General features: G+C 34.9%; 1 protein-coding gene across 4 annotated transcripts in view; it reads right to left on the bottom strand.

Annotated features, from left to right (window-relative positions):
- The window catches only part of LOC128247134 (uncharacterized), a 69,864-nt gene that overhangs the window by 13,255 nt on the left and 36,181 nt on the right, over positions 1-20,428 (bottom strand). Inside the window, exons 16-19 of one of the 4 annotated variants that reach the window (XM_089350865.1) lie at positions 20,389-20,424; positions 16,304-16,339; positions 12,068-12,141; positions 6,562-6,817 (exon numbers count right to left, since the gene is read on the bottom strand). In XM_089350865.1, coding sequence (XP_089206991.1) covers positions 12,110-12,141; positions 16,304-16,339; positions 20,389-20,424 — 104 coding nt within the window. In that variant the 3' untranslated portion in view covers positions 6,562-6,817; positions 12,068-12,109. Of the gene's footprint in view, positions 1-6,561; positions 6,818-6,846; positions 6,866-10,463; positions 10,594-12,067; positions 12,142-16,303; positions 16,340-20,388; positions 20,425-20,428 lie in introns of those variants that run through there. The other 3 variants (XM_089350867.1, XM_089350866.1, XM_089350864.1) reach the window with 3 other exon arrangements.

A 20,428-nucleotide genomic window follows, 5' to 3' on the forward strand; every position in this document is an offset into this window, starting at 1 on the left:
GCGATGGTCAACCTTATCGAACGCCTTAGATTGGTCTAAATGGACCAGTGCCCCACCCTTGCCAGAATCGCTATTAGACCCCTCTTAAGTGTACCGTATAAGATGGAGATTATCCTGGATGGTTCTGCCGGGAACGGCACATGTCTGTGCTTCCTCGATTAGACCATCCGCGACACGCGCCAATCTTTTCGATAACACTTTGGCTAAAATCTTCAACTCTGTGTTTAAGCAGAGTGATGGGCCGAAAATTATCAACGGAATCCCCCTTGTTCGAGTCCTTTCTGACAAGCGTCACCACTCCCCGGCGTACAGATCTAAGAAGTAACCCATTCTGCTGCCACTTTGCGTAGACATTCGCCAGCAGGTGCCCGAACAAGTCTGGCATACTCTTATACAACTCGTAGGGTAAACCATCGTGTCCCGGCGCCTTACCCGCGCCGCAGTCTGCTATAGCCTCAATTACCTCCTCAGGTGTGATTGGCCCTTCACAGCACTCCGCGTCCCGCCCCAATAGGCGCGGCAGCCCGGCGAGGAAGTCCGTTAGGTCCTCCCTGCTATCCGGTCCGCCTCCCCCACCGAAAAGCTGGGCGAAGTGCTCCTGAAAAGCCTCACACATCTCCTCGGGCTCGTCTATCAACTTACCTTGTTGGTTCGTCAAAGATCGGATTGTAGCATCATTGCCACGTTGGGCTTCCACCTTGATTCCCTCACAACCCATAGCATGAAGTCTAGCCCTGACAATGCAACCCTTGTGTTTGGCTTCGAGGTGCTGGTTTAACGCCAGTCTCTTGGCCTTCACCTGAATCGCAGAGCTAGTTCTCATTGCTTCCTCTAACTCCTTAACTAAAACTGATTCCCTCCTAGTCTCACTAGCCACTAAACCTATACTATATCTAATAGACTCAAATTTTATGGCTCGTTTGAGGGCATACCACCATTTATTATTAATAATGGAACCAGTTAATGCCCTCTGAATCAACAACCTAATCCGATCACTGTACTCCTTAATCGCCAAAAGGGACGTATTAAGTTTCCAGTAGCCGGAGCCTCTATTATATAGCTTATCTATGTCAAGCCTACAGGTGATCATTTCATGATCACTGTAGCTGACTGGGTAAAACTGTGGACACTTAGCTATATTTCTATCTATTTTTCTAATTAACACTCTATCTATGTATGACCTGGAAGATCCGTCGCTATTTGACCAAGTCCACATTGGAGCGTTCGGAAATTCCAACCTATAAGGGTCTGCTAGCTCAAAGCGACTTAGCAGTTCCAGGAAGCAAGATTTACCTTTTCTAGTAGTTCTCGAGCCAACATAATCTATGCGTGCCTCGCAGATTGTGTTAAAGTCACCTAGCACAACTAAAGAATGTGATGTACCGAGAAACTTCTCCAGATTCCGAAAATAATCACTTTGCCCGGATGGCTAAGGTGCATAAATTGCAACCAGTTTGAAAACTTTACCATGGCTGAACGTCAAGTCTATGATGACCAGCCTACCTTCTAGATCTGAAAAAATTAACTTTTTCTCAGAAACCCGGTTTCTTTTTAATAGGACCAACACCCGCCCTCCCCCTAGAAGGACAGCCTGGAGAGAAAAAATTCTCGTAGTCATTCAACAGGGGGAGAAGATCTCTTGGCCTCCTTAACCGGGTCTCTGTAGTAACAATAACATCCAAATTCCGCAACATACATGAATGTTTGACGTTGCTTACCTCTGCATCAGTGGTTCGAGGTTCCTTCGTTCGCGTTTTCTTTCTCCTTTTTCTGGGCTCGTGGCGTATTTGGACTAAGGTCCTCGTAAATATATGGAGAAAAATCCATTCTGAGAGTCCTACGTCGTGAATGAATTCGGACTTAATCCGTCCGTTATCCTTCCGGCCTATCCTGTAGATGAGAAAGTCTTTTGATGATGTTCTTTCTACCTGTTTGGCAGATGAAATAGCTGCCAAACGGTTAATCAGTCTATTATTTGATGCCTTGATGGCCATGTAGGTATTTTCTTTTTCTTTCTCGTTCTTCTTTTTTAAGTTCAGTTTAGTAGGGGTGGTCTGTGTTTTTTTTCTTCTTTTTTCTTTTGGAAACAGTCGATCATTCCTCCTCTCAATCTTTCTCTTTGGTGTTGGTACTGGCTTTCATTTGTTGTTTCTTCTAATTCTTCTTCTTCTTCTTTTTCTTTCGGTATACATTCCAACCTGATGTGGCCCTTCAACCCGCAGTTAAAACACCTTGGTTTTCTTCCTTCAACAAATATTATCAATCTTTCTTCTCCGCCTACATTTATGATTTCCGCAATCTCTTCAAGGGTTGCGACTTCTGCTTGAATTAGCATTGTCCCTTCCAATTCTCCTCCTTTTCCACAGAGGCCTGGAGTATAGTTATTTTGTCCTCTAGGCCCATCGTGATAGCTGCCACTAAACAGGTGGCGTCAACTTCTGGAGGGATGTTGTCGACTTTCACCTTTGACGTTCTTCTTCCCATATATACGGGAAGAAGAACCACCTCCTCCCTTCTGAGGGTCTCCGAGGAGTACTTCTTGGCTGCTTCCTCTGACCTAAACCTCACTTCGACCGTTCCAAATCTTTTGCCACGGTTAATATACGTATTATCAGGCCAAATAGGTTTGAGGCATTTTTCCACAATTTTATCCTCTATTTTATATATCCTTTTTTTTTCCAATGTTGTAGGTTTTATACAATATTCTCCTCCTGTTAACTATGTTAGTTGTTTCTTCCGGAGTAGCCACTTGAATTTCAGACCCCTCTTTTTTAGTATTGACATGTATCTTTGCAGATTGCTTCTCTCCGTGTTTAACTGGGTTTCTTTTCTTCCCGCTGCCTCAGCGAACTTTTTGGGTGACACTGCCGGTGATTTCTTCTCTTCAAAAAAGTCTGATTCTCTTGGTGTCACTGCCGGTGAAATTCTTTCTTCACCTGCTTCAGACACAGGTGAGCATGAAAATGGTGCAAGCAAAGAAGTTTCCATTTTTTTTTTCACAAAATTGACTTAAAAGGCCACAAGATATAATAACAATAATTCTTCCGCAGGGGGGAATTTCAACAAGCAGCTTCCAAAAAAACAATCAACAGTTCTTTTCAACAAAACAGTAACAACTCACCACAGTACTTCAACCAAACAAAACACAGAGAAAAAGTAAAACGTACCAACAACAGGAGACTTGCACTAAGAAATTATTTGTGAGGTTATAAAATTATAAATTGGTCAAAGTATTTCTTTATATTTTTGTTTTTATAATTGGAAGATGTCAATTAAAATTTTTAGATTTTTAAATTTAATGCAATTATAACTGTCCATTTGTTATAGATTAAATATGCACGGGTTCTAATTCCAAGAGTATCTGTTCAATCTTTATTTAATGTATAATTTATGTCATGTAAATGTGCGTATAGTCAAATAATTCTAATTAATTTATCTATTAATCTATTTGTAAGTATCACCTTATATTTTGATATCACAAAAAAAGAGAGAGAGAAAAAAAGAAAGAAACCCATATATGTAGTCACTAATCTAAATCTTTATTAGATCTCCTATAATATTTAAAGGTTTTATAAAACCTATGTCTACATGTTGAAAATGCTTCTGATTGACAATTTATTAAATTCTTGTGTTTATATAATAATATATACAGTGATTCCTTCATACAGAGACGGCAACTATTAGACTTATGCGTGTATGGTGTGGCTGAATCCATTATTGACCAATCTAATTTATAGTTAACTTTGTTTTTCTGAAGTTTATGTATATATGTAGCTAATGATGTCGTATTGGTAGCTATGTTTGGTTTAAAGGAGTGTATATGTGTTAAAAATCTTTGTTTAAAATTAACGGAACTACTATATATACCATACTATGTGTATTATTAATTAATGTAACTATGCATTTGTATATTATGTTAAATCTTCTACAATTGCCTTTTAAAGGGCATAATTTTTTATTTTTACATGAGCAGTTTTTATTTTTACTTTTATATTTCTGTTCAGATGAATATTGCCTACTATTGTTATGATTATTTGTGGTGTCTGGTATTATTGAATTTATTGTAGTATTATTTATCGCAGAGTTACATACATTTATTGTTTGTGAATTACTGTTTTTATTTTTATTAGCTTGTGGTATTGTGTTATCTAAGGCATTTTGTATATTTTCGAATGTATGGTAGTTAGAATTTTGCTGGGGTTTTGTTATATCAATATCATTGTTAGTCGTTCCAGTATTTTGCGTATTACATATAGTCCTATTGCTACTTATTATCTTATTATTATTATTGCTATTCTTATTACAGCTGTTTTTATATTTGTTGATTTTTCTTTTATTAGAACAGGCAATAATAGATCCTATGTTTGGTGTTGTAGAGAAGGATATTTTAAATATGTGGTGATACTTGTGATTCTTAGGAAAATTATTTTTAACTATATTTAAAAACTTTTTGCTAAACCTTTAACATTTAATGAAAATGGAGGTGTGTACCAAATAATTTCTCTCTCTCCGCTCCTATTAGGTAGTTTATTACGTTTATATATTGGTTTTGGGATTTGTATATTTTTCACTGAGTATTTATTGTTATTATTATATTTAGTTCTTTGCCTATCATTATTTTTTCTAGGTTTTTTATTGTAGTGTGTAGAAGTTTCGTCACTTTGTATTAGTTGCGTATCATTGTTATTGTGTGGAGGCGCAATGGCCCAATGGTTAGGGCAGCGGACTCGCGGCCGTAGGATCGCGGTTTCGATTGTGAGTGTTTATTGAGCGAAAACACCTAAAGCTCCACGAGGCTCCGGCAGGGGATGGTGGCGAACCCTGCTGTACTCTTTCACCACAACTTTCTCTCACTCTTACTTCCTCTTTCTGTTGTGCCTGTAATTCAAAGGGCCAGCCTTGTCACACTGTGTCACGCTGAATATCCTCGAGAACTACGTTAAGGGTACACGTGTCTGTGGAGTGCTCAGCCACTTGCATGTTAATTTCACGAGCAGGCTGTTCCGTTGATCGGATCAACTGGAACCCTCGACATCGTTAGCGACGGAGTGCCAACAACAACAATTGTTATAGTTAAGGTTATCGTTATTTCTTATTGTAGTATCGCATGTAGTTTTATTTAATTCCATTTGTGCTATGTAAATTTTTAGTTTAGTATCCTTTATGTATTTAATAGTTTGTTCAAATCCACTAGCAGCTAAAGCCTGATTATAATAATTGGCATGATTATTAAAAATTTCTTCATTATAAGATAGGTCAGATATTCTAGTAGATATATTATTTACGGTACTTTTAAGCAATGATATATGATGATTTCAATTAATATTTATATATTTGAGATATTCATTAGGTTTATGAAATGAAGAGTAGGTTGAATTATTAAGGTCTAAGGTTACGTCTAAAAAATTTGCTTTACAATAACTTTCCTCAAATGTGATAGATAAACCAAAATTTTTATAAAATCTTTGTAGTTCCTCTCTCATTTTCCCTATTTTTCTTTTAGATCTACCGTTATAGACTAGGAGTGCGTCATCTCTATAAATCCTCCCTTCAAATATGGGAAGTAGTGTTTAGTCTCATATAATAAATATAATCCTACTAGATCTGTGATTTGTGCAGAATCGGACGATCCCATTGTAATATCAAATAAATTAAATAAACTATTATTACCAGATCGGCACCATAATTTGTCATTGAATTTAATGAGTGTTTTTCTAGCTAACAGAATAATATCGATTTCCAATGGTGTAATGTCAGTATGATTTTTGGCTAAAATTATAGCTTTATTTAATATAATTGGTAATATGGATGCGTAATAATATAAAAGAAATACTTTGACCAATTTATAATTTTATAACCTCACATATAATTTCACATTATATTATCTAAGTCTATGAACTATATTTGAAATACAGGACAATGCAATGGATTTTATACATAATTATTATGGATTACTACAAAAGAATTACCAAAGAGGCATATTTGAATTTCAAGATTCTCATACTAAAGTCTACTTACCAAAATCAAAAGCAGTAAATTTTAATTTATATTTAAAAAAAACAATATTTTCCCATATTACTTCATAAACTTTTTTAAAAACTACCATTCATTAAATTATACAAATTTCACATTTGATATTTCTGAGGAGCAGAAGAGTTATCTATAAATGCTTATCAATATAGGATTCCATTATTCTATATTATCTAAGTCTATGAACTATATTTGGAATACAGGATAATATAATGGATTTTACACATAACTATTATGGATTATTACAGAAGACCAACCAAGGAAGAATATATGGATTAAAGTCTCATACTAAAGTGTACTGACCAAAATCAAAAGCAGTAATTTCTAATCTTTAGTTTATATTTCAAACAAACACCTTTTTATCATAGTACTAAGTCCGATATTAGTCGACTTAGCAAATCTATTCTGGATACTGTACTACCCCTAATAATTCCTAATCTATCTCTGAAATTATGGTTTGATACGGATGAAGTAATACATTGGTTTAAATCCATTGAAAACATACGTAATCATTCATTTATTCAATATGACATTAACAGTTATTCTTCCAGTATATCTCCTATTCTTCTTAACAAATCTCCAATTTTCGCAAAATCCTCTCTCTTATAACTAGAGATAAAATTGACGTTATTCTTTTAGCCAGGAGGACTATCAGAATTTGATGGTAAGCTTTGGACGAGATCTGATGTCCCTGATAATTTCGATGTAGCTATGGGCTTGAGTGATTCGGCTGAAATCACTAATTTAGTTGGTGCGTATCTTTTAAGGTGCTTCAACAGAGAAATCCCTGAATTGCAGAGAGGTTTATATAGAGATGATGCTCTTTTTATCATCACTAGCGACAACAAATCAGTCATAGAAAGAATGAGAAAAACAATTTGAAAATTTTTTAATAGCTTCAACTTAGGTATTACGTATGAATATGGTGCAAAGGTAGCAAATTTCTTAGATACTATTTTAGATATTAACTCAGGATAATACCACCCTATATGAGACCAGGTGAAGTTACGAGATACGTGTGCAAATTATGAAATCACCCCACTAATGTGTTAAAATCGGTAATTAAAAGTATTTCTAGGAGAATTTAAAAATTAACAGCAAATAAGGATATTTTTAATACCCATTTCCACCACTACAACTTTGCTTTGTCTAAGGTAGGATATGACCAGGAAATTACTTTTCTTAATTCTGAAAGTATAGCACCTATTAATAGTGGAAATGATGAGAGTCTGAGTGATAGGGGGATTACTAACTTACTTAGTAGTGAAAACATACCAAATAGAAAAGCATCCTACAAACCCAACAGTTTAAATGATAATAAAATAAGCAACAACAGGAAATTAGATGCTAAAACTGGTGGGAAGCTTAGGTTAGATAATAAAGGTAGTGAAAAGAATGAGCTGGTTACTCCACCCTACATAGATATGAAAAATATTGGTAACGGTGACACACCTAATAATCATGTCACGATTCTGGGGAGCAGTGAAAGGGCAGGTAGATCCCGCCCTGACTTACGCCGTACGTTTGAAAGTAAGGACTTCGTCTGCTTCAACGTTCCTTACAACTGTGCCATATCCACAAACATACATTGGAAATTTATGGCTATTTAAAAAAAAAGCTTTCCTGCTTCACATAGATATAAAAGAATTTTCCCCTTAAGACAGAATCTCGTATTCTACTTTATCCCCATATGGGTACCATCATAGCTAAGTTAAATAAGAAGAACATAAAATTAGCAAGAGTTGATGATAATAATAATAATAATAATAATAATAATAATAATAATAATAATAATAATAATAATAATAATAATAAAATAATAATAATACTGTCAACAATAACATAAACCCCTACAATGAGAATAGTAATATTAATACTGATATTGTTAGTGATATCATTAATAATGATAATAACAATATTAATAGTGATATTATTAATAATAATAATAACAGTATGAATATCAATAATATTAATAGTAGTAATTTTCCTAGTTGCAATTGTAGAGTTAGGTCTCACTGTCCGTTATTAGGCCGATGTCTTACCCAAAACGTAATTTATAAATGTACAATCATAACTACAACTGGTAACTCTCTCTCTCTCTCTCTCTCTCTATATATATATATATATATATATATATATATATATATATATATATATATATATATATATATATATAGAGAGAGAGAGAGAGAGAGAGAGAGAGAGAGCAGTGCTCTATGGAAACATATGAGATTTTTAAGCATAAGAACAAGAGCAACCTGATTAACAATACATTAGACCTAAGGGTATCATGTGTACATAGTGTCACCCGTACATTTAAATATTTTCGAAATTAGCGTTTTATAGGTGCTATGCTTGAACTGGATTGATGGAAACTAATAAAATTTTAGTGTTGTATCTGATTATACTTACCCTCTCTCTATATATATCATGTGATATTGAGTTATATGAGGAATTAAAGTACATTGCATATAATATAAGCTATTTAGTATAGTAAATTGGTGTGCTGCATGGAGTTACTATCCTATGAATATTCCTGCCTAGTTAGTCTAACTTCATCATGGTTTTAGTAATTAAACTATTTATTCCTTTCTATAGTGTTCCACCCTACTGATCATATTATTATTTTTATAAAAGCATTTATGTAAGTAGACCTCCTAATTATGTACCCCCCCCCCCATAGGAAACTATATTATCATGTATGTATTAGCACTGGTAACTTTACAACTTATACCTCTTAACTCATAATCAATATATAGTTAGCATATTTTATTGCCCCAGTATTCCATTAGTAAATACTTAGATCAGTCTTTATAGATACCACCCAATAAGTAAATAATTAAGTATATGAACAAATATTAAACTAATTCTGTAATTTTCTCTCTCTTTTGTAGAAAAGTTTGGTATATGTACAAAATTTATCTTTTTGGTTATATCTTTCTTGATAATCCTAAATTTTATCTTTATACAACATAACAATATTGTTTAAAATCAATCACCTATAGTACCCCTTGATAAAATTTCCTCTGTATTATCATCATTGGTTTTATTAGTGTCTTGCCCCTTTAATTGGTAATTAACATCTTGATTTGAGGTCTTCCACTTCCCAGCCTCCTTATAGTCAGTTACTTTAACTACTTCAAAATAATCTTGACAAGTTTTATGACCCTACCCACTATGTTCTGTTAACTCTCTCCTGCCCTTTCCTAAGAGACACAATCCTCTAGTCTTAGATTTGGCAATTGATAAATAAGACTAATAAATTAAAACTGAACCAAAATCCGTTACAAGCTATGACACCCAACAAACTTTTTTCTTGATGTCTAGTAAATGCTAAGCTGAAGTGGTGGCAGCATGCACTTTGTCTGTCTTCTTACTCTATTAGAGTATTTAAGTAAAATTATATTAATGTGTCCGACTGATTAAAAAATTCTATTTATTTATTTATGCAGCTGAGGATAGCCTTGCATTTAAATTGATATAATGATTGCATTGTTCAATTAAATGAAGCCGCTTGAATCGGTCGTACTGTATTATCATCTCTGGATATCCTGTTGCTTATTTTGATTTTATTCACCTTATTTTGAGTTGTACAGGTAATAGCGCAATAATTTTTGATGCTTCAACTTAAGTACCTAACTCAACTGAAACTCAATCTATATGTATATATATATATACGTGTATATATATTTCTCTCTATATATGTATATATACGTATATATATATATATATATATATATGTACATATATATGTATATAAACGTGTATATGTATATATATTTATATACATATATATACGTATATGTGTGTGTGTATATATATATATATATATATATATATATATATATATATATATATATATATATATATATATATGTGTGTGTGTGTGTGTGTGTGTGTGTGTATATATATATATATATATATATATATATATATATATGCATATATGTAGATGCGTGTTATGTATGTACATGTACTGTTCTATGGTGGTAAGATCAACAAAAAAGTATTCCATCTGCTGTGAGATAAATATTATCTACGACACAATACATATTTCTATATGCTTCCTTCTCAAATTTCCGCGTTCCTTCTCATTCAACTTTTTTGTTCGTTATAATATGTAGTTTGTATCTGATGAATATGTTTAAGATATTTCTCAACATATGAAATTATTAGTAGCACATAAAAACGTGTTTAATCTATCAAATAAAATTATATACATATATATATATATACATACATATATATATATATATATATATATATATATATATATATATATATATATATATATATATATATATATATATATATATATATATGTATGTATGTATGTATGTATGTATGTATACACGCACATTATACATGTATATATATTCATATATATGTGTATATATGTATATTCATGTATATGTGTGTGTATATATTATATGAAAGTGTGTGTATGTATATTACGTGTTAAAAAGAATGCTACAAAGCTGAAGTACTTCATCTAAGGGAGATCTCTTTAAAGATTGCGTTAAAAAACACAGCATACTTCAAGGCAGACAAAACAAAATTGACCTGAAATTGAATGAAAGCAGTAGATATCAATATTTTGCGGTTATTTCTACTTCTCAGTGTTACGTACTCCTCCACTTCCGAAACTATTCACCTTAGCCAGATAGAGGTGTATATACAAATAGTGTAATATCTATTTGCTGATATGTTTATTTAATAGAAGTATTTTTGAAAGCAGTATTTGAAATGCTTTTGCGCCTGATATGCATGGTGTATGTGAAATTTTTATTCACCTTAACCTAATTAATTTACTTCCATCCATTTTATATAGAAATTAATATGTATGCTCTTGTGTTTTCATATCTATGCTGACAAAATCATTTCATTACATTTATGCGCATGAAAGGAATGAATATGGTGCGCAAACTGTTTCTTGGATGGGTTTTTGTCAGTTCAATATATGTTTTCAACACACTGTTATCTCTCCTTAATGTTAGAAATATTGCAATGGTCATTCAACCTTGGTTATGCAATTAAAAGATATATTATGGTTAGAATTATGGATGCATAATTTAGTTCTATATGTTTTCACAAAAGATTTTTCTTACATTAGGTGTGGTAGAATATGAAATTTATGAAGTTTTTGTTAATAAATTTATAGTTTAACAAGGAGGAAAAGGTTTGTTTAACAGATTAAACATTATACAACAGTAAGACATTATTGCTCAACTGCTTGAGCTAATAAGGTAACCTCTACTGGTAGCTTGACTTGTTAAAATTTTCAGCCAAACCTCATTTTTATGCTCTAACATTTTAAAAACGGGAAGGATACATTAAATAATTGTGTAAAACAATGTCTGAGAAAAGCTCTTCTCTCTCACAGCTAACTAGACAGTAAGACCTAAATATATTTATTTCTAGAAAAACCTCAGCAAAAAACAAAACGGAGCTAACAAAGTATTCATCAAACACAACAGTGATCTTCTTCTCTTACAATTTAATGTATCCCAGGGAATTCTATTTAGAGCTAAGCAAACAGGTAATGACTTTACACGTTCATACTCTGAAGAGATATGGACATTAACTGCTCTGCCGGTAGTTCTTCAATGAATGTGATTTAAAGAGAAAATCTACTAATTCGGCTTTCAGTATTTTAATTCATTTTTCTTCTTAATGGACTATCAGAAGAGGAAGAACAATGTCCATTATTCTTCAGATTGACAAGGAGCAAGGAGTATATTTTTGTACCGGCGACCTAGTTCTGAATACTAGCGAACGGGTGTACACTGCTAAAGGCACTCAAGGGCTAGATGTTAAACTGAGCAATAATTTGTGTCTGCCATCCACTAGCTCTGACGAGCTTCCACACAGTTTCCAACCACCAAATTTCACTCACAGGGCGTTGGTTAATCTGAGTTTACAACAGAAGACATCTTCCTAAAGAATCAAACACTTAAAATTACATAACTACAAAGAGAACTTCATGAGGAAAGAGCCATATCTGCATTCAAAAAAACATATCAGTACAAACACTTACCATATCCTCAATATAGTTTCATTAATGATGTGGGCATTGCTTTCATCTACGACTTAATATGCATTTCACACATACTGAAATATATAAACATCATAATTTTTGTATTTAAGTGGAGTCTTTGTAATTGAATACTTAACAAATGTTTCAAATTTTGGTACAAAGCTAGCAAGTTTGGGGGAGGGGTAAGTCGATTACATTGTCTTCAGTCCATTCAGTCGTGCCCGCCACACAACCTTTTTTGTCATATGCAGCAGACAAAGGAAAACTGCTTGACTTTTCCAGTCAAAGGAAGACGGCGGGGCGATCTTCACAATGAAGACGGCTGATAGCCGGATCCGTCCTACACAGGACAACAACTGTTCAACATGCTTCCACAAGTCAGCAATGCTTGAGCACAGTACAAGTGCATGCAGAATGGTTTCGTGGCTCTGTGTACATCTTGGGCCGGCGCAGCTGACGACACTACCATGCCTGTATAGATTATCCAAACCGACAATACCCCTTATTGCACTGCAAGGTCAGAAATTTCTGGAAATTAGCCATGGGCTCCGGCCCGAAAAGACTTGCCAATTGATTTTCATTGGCGCCTAAATTTTCCCGAATACGTTGTCGCTCTTACCCACCACTAATCTATAGAACGCTGTAGTGGAACATCTGCCGATCGTATTTCCTTTTCATGAGCAGCTTGATTAATTAATTTTCTTTAACTAAACACTTTGAAACTTCGTATACTGGTAGAATGTGTCCTATAGAACATCTTTTACTGATAGCGTTGTTGAGAAAAGTTTCTATTTTTGAAGTTATTTCGTGTTAAAGTTGTCGTATTTCGGTAATTTCAACCAATCAATGACGTGTATTCAGCTGAATAAAATTACTGCTGTTGTTTGTCAACAACAACTATCGGAGGTGTATATTTCGTTTGTTACTGTTATTTATGACATCGTTCGTGCGTTCGTACTGGTTTTAGCTTTAAAAAAATTTACAATTTTTCTACTTAGGGTTGGGGGTTTTAGAGTTAGGGTTTAGGTTAGAGTTAGGGTTAGGGCTAGGGTTTTAGGGTTAGGGTAAGGGTTAGGGTTTTAAGGTTACGGAAAAAAGTGAAAAATGAAGAAATTGGAGTGGGGAGGACTAACGGGGACCAAAAAATTTCAAAATTCCGATTTTTGGCAATTTTCCGGAATCTCCGTATCCGAAAAACTGGGTTTCTGACAAAAAAAAAAAACAGAAAAATTTTTAAAAAAACAATAATTTGGAAGAAAATGGTGGGGGTGTGAGAAAGTCTTTCCGAAAATAGTAGCTTAAAAACAGGAAAAAAAAACCCCTACAAGCAGTAGAAATGCACAAACGATTATGGTGGTGTCATGAAGTAAACGTACTTCAGATACACTCGTTTATTCATACGAACGTAACAGAGATGAAATATGTCATAAATAACAGTGACAAACGAAATATACACCACCGGAAGTTGTTCACAAACAACAGCAGTAATTTTATTCAGCTGAATACACATCATTGATTAAAATTACCGAAATACGATAACTTTAACACGAAATAACTTCGAAAATAGAAACTTTTCTCAACAACGCTAAGAGTAAAAGATGTTCTATATGAAACATTCTACTAGTATACGAAGTTTCAAAGTGTTTAGTTAAAGAAAATTAATTAATCGAGCTGCCCATGAAAAGGAAAAGATCCCTAGGGTCGATGTAATGGACTTCTTCCTCCTCTCAAAATTGTTGGCCTTGTGTCAAAATTAGGAAGAATTGTTAATATTATTGATTGGTTGATTGATTGATTGATTACCTGTTCAACCCAGTTTTCAAATTATTCTCCTAAAGGCTGAATTCTAACAGGTTTAACCTGAATGAAGAATAATTTTTTACTTTACTTTCATACAGGGAATATTTGAACCTTTGTTAGTCTGTTTATAAGGGACTCAGACGAAAATAGGTCCGTTATAGAATAATTTTTATATTATTACCTCCGCCTAAGCGAAGGCGGAGGTATTGTTTTCAATTGTGCTTGTTTGTTTGTCCGTGAACGAGATATCTCAAAAACTGCTGGATGAATTCGAATGAAACTTTAAGGGATGTTTGGCCTTGTGACTGGCACGGTCTCATTAGATTTTGGGATCGATCCGGTACCGAACAAGGATTCTGGATTATTTTTTTAATAATTTCTTTACATGTATGTGTAAAGTTTCATATAGTTCTCTTGTACACGCACCCACATACACACATATACTCATATTTTCAGCGTTGAACATTACCATCCCATTTCTATTGTACACACACACACACACACATACACAAAAATACCTCTCTTTTACATACACACACACACACACACTCACACTTCAAACGCCGTTTATCGGCTTTTTCACTCCTTCTTCGTTATTCATATATCACCCCTTCCTTTCTCATTCATACGACGCTCTCTTTGTCACTTCGTTTCGTGTTTCTCATTGTCATTACTTTCTCTCACTCCCTCTCAGTCATGGCTATTACTCTCACTACTTCCTTCACTGTATTAGTAGAAACTGATGGAGAAAGAAATCAAACTACATAAACAAATAGCAGCAAAACCGTTCAAAAATTAAATAACACTAACATTTTTATAATATCAATGGAATTTTCTCGATGTGAACTTTCCAGTGCAGTAATTAGATTTTTAAAATTCCGTTTACTTTGTGTGATTTAAGGGAGATTTGGCTGTTGTTTCTAGCAACTTTTATATTTCTTCCCTTCTATCTGTATCAGCGTTCTTACACATCGATCACGCGCTCAACATATAATATACACATTAAGAGTAAAAGAGGGAGAGAGAGAGAAAGAGAGAGAGAGAGAGAGAGAGAGAGAGAGAGAGAGAGACAAAGTCATAGATTAACTTGCTTTAAGACGATTCTTTCCTTCTACCATTTCACTCTTACTTCGTTCTTCTTCCTCTCTCCCATTTAATAGCTTTCTTCTATCCCTCTACCTCTAACATATTTTTCATAACATAGAAACGTCAAAACACACACAACCACACATACGTGATCTGTGACAACAACATACACATAAACACATACACACATCAACATTATAGATATAAGATTTAGTTTCTGTGTTTCTTATATAAACATGCGCACGCATTGCTATTTTATAACTGTCTTCCGTTCTCCCTTCCTCTCTTTCTCTCTCTTCATTGCTCCCGTTCTCTATTCCTTTCTCCCCCCCTCTCTCTTTTCCTCTCTCCCTCTTCTCTCTCGCTCTCTCAAGCGCATACACGCGTACGTACACACAAGCATTCACTTCAAGATAACTCATGTTCGTCAATGTTTTGTAAATATACAAACTACGGAGCTTATGGACAACACATTGCAAATCAGTGAACTTCATTACAAATGTGGGTAATTTTTCAGATTAACACCCGCACGATTTTCACCAGGGTGTTAGGGTTACGGTTTTGGGGTCAGGGTTTAGGGTTAGGGTTACATAATCGTGCGGGTGTTAATCTGAAAAATTACCGAAATGTGAAAACTACCGACCCTACCATTTGTTATAACTTTTGTTGTTCTGTATAATATGTACATAGATTATGCCTCCAAAGAAGAGAGCTTGCTGGGGAAAGAAAGCAACCGGTTTAAAAAGATAGCAACTAACTGCAGCAATTCACCACATTCCAGAAGCTACTTTGAACATAATGCAAAATGGTGCATCAACATCTACTGCCTAATCTGATAGAATGGCAGAACTGTGTAGCAACAGATCTCCAGAAATTGCTTCATCAAAAATTGCCGTCCTACCTCCTGCGAAAAGGAATTACCCTGCTATGTATAATCAAGGCAGCGCAAAAAGTTGTTTTGCACAAGCATTTCTATAGCTAATTAGACGGATGAAATTTACATACACTTAATAATGTTACGCAAAACAGCCTTCAGACTTTCTCTATTAATTTCATCGTCTTTTCATTTATGAACATATTTACATCATAAGGGTTTTATTCGTTGTAAGGCTTTCTTTTTTCGTTGATTTTCACCTAGCAAGACTTATCGTAGATGGCGTAATAAGTCACACCCGGACAACGTCGGGTTATACTGCTAGTTTATAATAAAATAAATATATACAAATTATAAAAATAATATACAGTACAGTACTGTTTCTACTTCGCGGATTTTCACCTATCGCGGGTTTTTTTGGAATGAAACATCCGCGATAGTCGAGGGATTACTGTACTATATAAATGGCTACTTACGATTTTGTCTGTAATTACAAGCATCGTTTTTACATTCTGCAATGGAAAAAATAGATAAATTTTCAAGTCTTGCGTGCTTCAATAATCGGAATATATAATACAGTTCTATATTTAAGAGATGAGGAATTATGTACATTATTTACATTTGACAGACATTTGTCCTCATCTTGTTTGTTGTTAACACAACGTTTCGGCTGATATACGCTCCAGCCTTCATCAGGTGTCTTGGGGAAATTTCGAACCTGGTTTCTCATTCCTAAGGTATTTTTCGATGTTATTATTATTATTATTATTATTATTACTATTATTATTCAGGAATCGAACTCGGAATCTAGGGTTTAGTAGCCCACGCTCTTAACCACTACGCCCACGGGCATATGGCGTAGTAGTTAAGAGCACGGGCTACTAACCCCAATTCTCCAAGGCACCTGATGAAGGCTAGAGGGTATATCAGCCGAAACGTTGTTTTAACAACAAACAAGATGAGGACAAATATCCGTCAAATATAAATAATGTAAATAATGTATCGGAATATATATATATATATATATATATATATATATATATATATATATATATATATAATTCGGTGTCGCTTAATTTATGAGTTCAAATCCTACCCAGATCAAACTAGATACTACTTTTTTAATGCGTTTTTTCCCATCTGGTCGATAAAAACAAAATGTCATGTATTCTGTGCAATAGCAGAGGACGGTTCTGAGAGAAAGGTAGAGTACTCTAGTTCGAATTTGTTTATTAACGGTTTTGTCATTAATTATTCAGGATCGAATAGAATATATTCACTGGTGTCAGTTGACAAGATTCACTTAACTTGTAGCAAGTATAAATTCTTTTTTGCCTACTAGGGGCCAACACAGAAGGGGACAATACAAATAAACTGGGGGTGGGGTGGGGTCATGGTATGATTATAACGTAAAGATGGCAATAAAAATTTATGAAATAAAACGAATGAAATACAATACAATGGGACAACACAATAAAGTGGGAGCCGGGTTCAGCTTCTACCCCGCAAGCCCCGGTCCGCCACTAAAGCCTTGCCTTACTTCTATTGCTTACATTCAAGAGGGATCACTTATTCTCAGCTCTTGCGTCACATTCTTCCATCTTTAATCATATATATCACGCAAAAGACACCTCTTCTCCAGTCTAATTTTCCTTTTATGATGAAAGATAAAAAAAGCTCACTAGAGCGAGACCGGAGACAAAGGCGCCTGTCGCTACTCCTTCCATTCGGGTCTTCCAAACCACCTCTTTCGCTATAGCAGCCACAGTGAGAAAACAAACATTTCCTTCTTGATTTAAGGAGGAAGATGGAATAATCTTAATGATTGACTCGGAGTACAGTTGTACTCCTCCTAGACATAACAGTAGCTGTTTGACATAAACCCACCGGGTGCCGAGTTGCAAGCCGACTTTCTCTTAGTTAACTCTTGCTTCTGCCGCCGCCTCGTAATCCTTAATGGCCGCACCTGCCCTTTGTAGGTGGTCTACTTCGGATAAGATGATGGTGACGTCGTCCGCATACGCCGAAACCTATTTTCCGCCAACTAGATCACGCAGGACGCCCCCTATTTCCTTCAGTTTCCGCAGCAAAAGCTCAAGCCAACACATATAGAAGCGGGGAGAAGGGACACCCTTGACGTACTGAGCGCTTGGTTGAGAACGGCTTCGATAAGAAACCGTTCACCCGAACGATCGAATCGATGTTGCTATAAAGAGCAATAATCGAACTGAGAAAACCGACCGTCGCGAGGACCGACACCAGATACCGATGGTCAACCCTATTGTAAGCCTTAGATTGGTCTAAATGGACCAAAGCCCCATCCTTGCAAGGAATCCTGAGAACCAGCTATGTTGGTCGAATTGGGCATACTGCCCTAGCAATTAACAATTCCCTCTTGAAACAAGGGGAACACATAACAATTACTTCCAAAAAGCAATAATAGAGTTCAACGAACTACAAATGTAACAAGAAAAATCCAACAGATTGACAACAGTAGAGGTAAACTCACGATAAAGCAGCAAAATAACCAAAAAACTTATTCACAGTTTAACTTGTAGCAAGTGTGATTTTTAATTACCCACTAGGGGCGAACATAGCGGGGACAATACATGACACATGGGGACATGAAACAAGAAAATAAAAAGAAAAAAAAACAAAAGAAATCACACAAACGTATGAGGATATGAACAACACGTGACAGACCAGCCGAGAGCGAGAAATGTATGCCTATCCGCTGGAAGCCTACCGTCAGCTACATAAGGAAACTTTTCTCGCTATTTCCTCAGTGAGTTGGGATGTACGGTCGACTTCAGATCTGCGGCAGAGAGGAGTTTATTTCGCAGGCAGCCTCAGCTATCCTTTGACGGGTACGTTTGTTCCTGTCCTTCAGCAGAAGTCGTTACATATTTGTTTTCCTATTTTACACCGCATACCTTATGTACCAACTGCATGTGAAAATATTGTGTATATATTCTGACCATTCTTTCAAGATGTATTCCACCAGCTTTGCCGTGTTAATGCTCTTTAACGGGTTGAATAAATCGTCACATTTTAAGCTTCTGATTTTCTCATTTCTTCCTTTATCTACACGCACACGTATACTGGAACTCAAACTAGCTTTATCCATCAACGCAACTACCCCCGTTAAAAACTACTGAAAATGACGTGTTATTTGGGTTAAAGCATTTAATGGAATTGCAAGAACCCACAGAACCAGTACTCGATAGTGATTCCAATTGCATTGAAGTAAGCGGCTACAATACCTCGAGGAATTAATCGCAGGTTAATATCACCAATCGGTACATGTACACAGCAGGTAGAAATTACTTGTAAGGAAATATGAACTCACAATTCGTGAACTGCAAACCGGAAAAATTACCCACCATCACAACTATTATCATTACCACCACCATCTCTACCATAACTATGTATTTTTCTCTTTATGAGGAAAATTGGTTTCGACAGTGAACATTTAGTAATTCAATCACAGGAATCTATACTCATCAAATCACTGTGAGCAGTATTTTTTTTTTCATAAACACATGTGCTCATAAGAGCACATTATGTTTTGTTTATTCAGTTTGGTGGTTATAAATGTCACATAATGTGACAAGGCTGAAGGTTTGAATTACTGATACAATTGAGAAAGAGAGAGAGAGAGAACTGGAAAGACACGGCCCTAGTACTCAACTATTAATATATCTATTGACTTCTAAAGGAAAGGCAAAGTTGTCTTCGACATGATTTGAACTCGAATCGCAAAGAGCCGAGAAAAATATCGCATTCCAACATACTAGCTCAGCTGTTCTCAAACGCTGTGCTGTGAGTTTCCCAAAGTATTACTTAAAACTTCAAGAAATCTATAATTCTTGAGCACCTTGAAAAATGTGTTATTCATAATTTTATGACACACACGAAGGATTAATAAAACAAGGAAATTCATAGCTTTTTTTACGATTTTCTAAATTTCTAACATTAAAACGGCGTTCATTTTCTACCTTTCATTGTGTGACACGAAGTCAGGAAGATTGTTAAACGATAGTTTAACGACTCCAGAGATGGTATGTGACAGTAACAGAAATTGAGCAACTGATTAAATGACTTGCGATATTCCTTAAGTTTCAGTCTTAATTTATGCCTATGTCAACCTTGTTTTTCACTCTTCCTGCTGTTGATAAAATAAGTACTGGTTATATGTTGGTATGTTTGAGACTGTATCCGTTTTTTTTTTTAATTCGTAGCCTTATGCCTAAATTAGAAATCAATATACAGAATTTCGGAGGTTGTACTTGTCTAACAATTCATTTAATTTGAGACCGTGTGTTGAAACTAAAGGAATTGAAGCGTGGTAAACTCATTTTAGTCATTCAAAAACGCACAGAAACTGTGATGTGAATGTGCAAGTGACCAGATCATTGACAATGCGACGAAAATTTTGACGCTAGGTAATAAAAGATTGGGTTACTGGGTGTTTTTGAATGGCAAAAATTAGTCTTCCTTGTTGCAGTTGCTAAGATACTGAAGGTTTTAAAACATGAGTTATGAAAAATAATTGAATTACTTTTTCGCGTGACGTTACAATCTTCATAACAATCGGCTGT

The sequence above is a fragment of the Octopus bimaculoides genome, chromosome 4 (genome assembly GCF_046866305.1).
Source record: "Octopus bimaculoides isolate indiv1 chromosome 4, ASM4686630v1, whole genome shotgun sequence".
Taxonomy (NCBI): Eukaryota; Metazoa; Mollusca; class Cephalopoda; order Octopoda; family Octopodidae; genus Octopus; species Octopus bimaculoides.